Source organism: Octodon degus, unplaced genomic scaffold (genome assembly GCF_000260255.1).
Source record: "Octodon degus isolate 3935 unplaced genomic scaffold, OctDeg1.0 scaffold00002, whole genome shotgun sequence".
Classification (NCBI taxonomy): Eukaryota; Metazoa; Chordata; class Mammalia; order Rodentia; family Octodontidae; genus Octodon; species Octodon degus.
In genome coordinates this window covers 26,183,906-26,188,791 of record NW_004524578.1, presented here as the reverse complement: position 1 = coordinate 26,188,791, position 4,886 = coordinate 26,183,906, and the positions used below count along the sequence as shown (strand labels likewise).

The window sequence follows — 4,886 nt, the reverse complement described above, 5'->3', positions numbered from 1 at the left end:
AGCCAGCCCCGCCCCCTGGTGGGCTGAGCTGGCCACACACACACACACAATAAATAAATGTAATAAATAAAAATAAATAAATATTAAAAAAAATAAAACTATAGCGTTTGGATCTTTAGAAAAATGGTAAATTTGAGAAAATAATATAAAGGCCTTTAGAGCTATATAACATGGGGCTGACCAAATAGCTTAGCGGATTAAAGTGCCTGAAAGCAGGCGCAGGGGTTTGGGGTTCAATCCCTGGGCTTGCCGTGCTGGTGCCAGCCCCATCCCTGGGGCAAACTGAGAGGGCAATTGAGACTGGGTGTGGTGGTGCACGCCTGTAATCCCAGCTCTTGGGAGGCTGTAAACAGGTGTATCACTACGAGTCTGATCTAGCAGTGAGACCCCAAACATCCTGTAGACTCTTCCCTAAAATACAAAAAAAAAAGAGCTATATAACATTAATATGATGGTGGGAAAGGGACACATAAAAAGACTGAACTGTTTTTCCATACTTTTTCTCTTTCTGTGAGTACTAAGACAGATATCTGGGTTCTACTGTAACGGTGGTTTGAAAATATATATACAGAACTTGTTGATCTGAGTAGATGAACTCCTAATTTTCTTAAAGACCAAAAATGGTCTTAAAATCTCATTATTAAACCCAAGACTTACAATAAGACGTACCTGTTTATCTTTTGTGGTTGCAGCGGGATAATGGGGATCACAGTGTTGCACAGTGACTTGCACAGAGGGCAGAGGTACTCCCCACTCTCCAAGTCAAACAGGTCCACATGCACGCGCTGCTGAGAGCTCAGCTGCACAGCTTCAAAGTACCTGCGAAGTCACGAGAAATAGCCAGTGAGAGCTATACACATCTTTTTGTTTTGATCCAAGTTAAAAAAAAAAAAAAATCTAGAATTCTTGTCCCAATAAACATCTTTGAGCTTATACACAAAAATACAAGTTATAAAACAGGTTCACAGCAAATAAAAATTCAAAGTAAATCTCCTGACTCCTGACTCCTTTCCTGCCTCAATGGCAGGGAGACGATTGTAGATACTATTCCCTCAGTTTTCAATGACCAGCTTCAGTAGTGAGAGCTATCAAAGAAAAGCTATGTATTTTAATCCAATGGCAAATGGGTTAAATCTATACAAGCTATTTCTCCAGAATTATTTATCGAGAGATAAAACTACAACTTCTTGTCCTACCTCAATGGTACTTTGCCATTATATATTGCCAGATAATTTTTAAAAATGAAGTTTACTGGGGCCGGGGAGATGGCTCAGTGGAATAAGCACTTCCCTGGCAAGCGCAAGGGCCAGTGTTCAATCCCCGGTTCCGCAAAAAAAGAAAAAAAAAAGAACAGAAAAAAAAAAAAAAAAAAAAAATGAAGATTACTGTTTTTTTTCCACCCTGTGTGTCTCTCTCTCTCTCTCTCTCTCTCTCTCTCTCTCTCTCTCTCTCTCTCTCTCTCTCTCTCTCTCTGATCAGCTTTTGGAAAGCAAGCGCAAAGGAATAATGAATTATTATTTTTATTTTGTTTTGTTTTTTGCAGTGCAGGGCCTGCACACACCAAGCCAGTATTCTATTACTGAGGTACACTCTCAGCCCTTGAAAAATCTTAAACTGATAACTTTGTATACAAATTCCAAGGCTTATAATAATTAGTACCATGCAAACAGAATTAGTAATTAAAGTTGCTTCAATTATTCTAATAATAAGAAAAGAAAGAAGACATGAGAAAACATGCCTTTTTGTGGCCTGTAGTGAACTTCAGTGTTCCTAGTCTCTTTCAAGAACATGTCAGAAGGGCAACTTACTTCTGCCAGCACACTGCATGCATTACATGACCACAGCTTCCTGTGTAAGTTCCATATGCCAAGTCTGGATCCATGAAAAGTGGGTCCAGGGTTTCTGGTTCAGAAAGACAAAAGTAAGAAGCATGTATTCTTTTCCTCCAAAGTTATACAAGGGAGTAGGAAAGAAAGATTATCAGGTCTAATTCCTAATCACAAACTCTGATTTCTTAAGAATGTCTAAATGTCACGATACTATTATTATAGACAGGCAAATTAGACTGAAGATAGCTAGAAGCTAATGAGGTGCTGGGCCCAAGGTAGAGTCAGAATGACCAGGCCTTGCCCAGATAATCAGCAGCCTGAAGTCAAAAGTGAGGAAGAACTAAGCGAACAGTTAAGCCCAGGAGTGTAACAAGTGAGGTAACAGCAAGGTAATGGACAGCCAATATGACAACCTCTGCTCCTACAACCCAGAAAACACTTTTTCCTTCCCATTTTGTTCTTTCAGTAAATCAAATTAAATAGAAACCAAGAAGCACCTGCAGACATATGCTTGCTATGTGTTTCAACTCCTCATAGGGCCATTTCTAGTTTAAGTTTGTTTTAGATCTATAAGTTGACATTAGTTTGCCTTTGAGTGGTCTAAGGCCTGGTCATTGTTCATGTAAAACCTGGACAAAAAAATCCCCTTGGTAAACCACTTTTGCTTTTCCTCACAACTACTGTGAGTTCTTGCTCTCTTCTGAGTAAACACTCTTCCTGGCTACCTCCTTTGGCCACAATTCAATCTTCAACTTTATGGGACACAGCCCTGGTTAACGCCACTACCCTATGACAGCAGGACATTATTCTAAATAGAAAGATATAAAACACAATTATCAGGTAAGCTTCTAAAATTAGTTTGGATGAATGACAACTTCAATTTCCTCTTACATACATTAGGTTTAAATTATATTACCTTGGTTGTCGTTGTGATTGTCTATGATTCAACAATAATTTACCTTTGTGATTTTTGAGTCACTTGAATACATGAGCATTCTAATCGATTTTGAGGGGCATTATAATCCAGTGGAAAAGAGCACAGATTAGGGCAGTGGTGGCGACCCTATGGCATGTGTGCCACTGCAGACTGTTGCTATAATCAAAAGTTCTCAAAGGTTTGTCATCACTAACCTAAGGACTTGAAATTCTAGTTTCATAAAACTCATGGCTTGGGCATTTTTTTTTTTTTTTGTGGAACTGGGGATCGAACTCAAGTCCTTCGCCAGGCAAGTGCTTCTTCTACTGAGCCATTTCCCTGACCCCGGGCAAATTTCTTAACTTTCCTATGTCTTGGTTTTCTTAACTTGTTAAATGGAGCTGATATTTGTGACTAACTCACAGGGTTGTTGTGAGGATTAAGCATGTAATCTGTGTTTGGCATATGTTAAGTATTCAGTAAATGTGAACTTTTATTATCACTATTATTATTATTTTAAGGACATTTAAATACAAAGCAGCTCTCTCTAGATATAATTTACTAATAGTGTTTATTTGGTTGGGGTTTTTGGTGGAACTGGGTTTTGAACTCAGGCCCTTGTGCTTGCCAGGGAAGTGCTTATTCCACTCAGCCATCTCCCCGGCCCCTAAAAAGTCTTTCTTTCTTTCTTTTTTTTTTTGGTGGAACTGGGGATTGAACTCAGGTCCTTGCACTTGCCAGGCAAGCGCTTATTCTGCTGAGCCATCTCCCTGACCCTGAGATATAATGTAAATGTAATAACTACACTACCTAAGTAGTATTTTTACCTAGTAAATTTTTATAATGAATCTAATCATAAAGCAACAATCAGAAAAATTTATAAATGCATAACATAATATCACAACTGGCTTGAGTTCTTCAAACAAGTTATTATCATGAAAAAGAAATCAAAGGATAATTAGATTAAAACAAATCAGGAGCAGCTTAAAGTAACACATGAAAACATAACTAGATCCTGAGTGGGGGGAAAAAAACTACTTATGAAGATATTTTGAGAAGTTACAGAAATACAGATTTTACATTAGATATCTTTGAATTATTAATTTTTAAAATATGCTAATATTACAACAGATATGTAATATATCATTCTTAGTTTTAGAAATGTACCTAGCTAAGAAAGGTGGTGCATACCTGTAATCCCAACACTTGGAAGGCTGAGGGAGGAGGATCACAAGTTCAAGGCCAACCTAGGATACATGGTGAGTTCAAGGTTGGCTTGAACGACATGAGACTCTGTCTCTAAAAGTCAGAAGGAAAATCTATGCAAAAATACTTAAGAGTAAGATATTCATGCCTACAACCTACTTTCAAATGGTTCAGCAAAAACAAATACTATAAAACCAGAGAGACACAGAGCTAGAATAAGCAAGGTGCTAGAAACAAACAATATGCTAACAAAAATTAAAATTTAAAAACAACAAAACCAAAGCACAGTAGTCATATGTCAAGTAAAAACCCTGGTCTTTTTTTATATACAAATAAATTGCGACCTGACTAAATTAGCTTAAATACAACTTCATCCCAAAGGCCTGTCAAACAACTTTTCCTTTCTACCTTCCTCCCTTCCTTCTTTCTTTCCTTGTTTTCCTTCCTCCCTCCCTCCTTCCATCCCTCCACTCTCCTCTCCTTTGTCCTTCTGAGACAGGGTTTCACTATGCAGTTCAGGTTGGTCTTGAACTCACTTTGTAGCCCAGACTGGGCCTCAAATTCATATATCGATCCTCCTGCCTCAGCCTCTCAAGTGCTAGGATTACAGGCCTGTGCCAACACACCTGGCTAATAATACTTTTCTCTAATTACACAGGTATAAAAAGGAATGCTCAAAAGGATAGTAAGCAATACATACCCCCTGAGAGTTCTACAGGTTTTCCCCTGTGCTGGGTTAAGGCAGTAGATTTCTGGACACAGGCTGCTAATACCATGGCGTTATTTTCTATTTTCACCTCTTGTTCTTCTTGGCAGAGGATACACGTCAGCACCTCTTTTTCAGTAATAGTAGGACCCCGTTTAGGACCCAAAGCAATTTTACAGTAGTCACTGACTGCTGGGGTGCTGTCAAAAGAAATGACCAAAAATAAGGA

At 38.5% G+C, this 4,886-nt stretch overlaps 1 protein-coding gene across 1 annotated transcript in view; it reads right to left on the bottom strand.

The window, feature by feature from the left end:
• The window catches only part of Ubr1 (ubiquitin protein ligase E3 component n-recognin 1), a 188,172-nt gene that overhangs the window by 56,786 nt on the left and 126,500 nt on the right, over positions 1-4,886 (bottom strand). The window contains exons 30-32 of the mRNA XM_023712531.1: positions 4,652-4,857; positions 1,809-1,902; positions 670-819 (exon numbers count right to left, since the gene is read on the bottom strand). Coding sequence (XP_023568299.1) covers positions 670-819; positions 1,809-1,902; positions 4,652-4,857 — 450 coding nt within the window. The remainder of the gene's footprint in view (positions 1-669; positions 820-1,808; positions 1,903-4,651; positions 4,858-4,886) is intronic.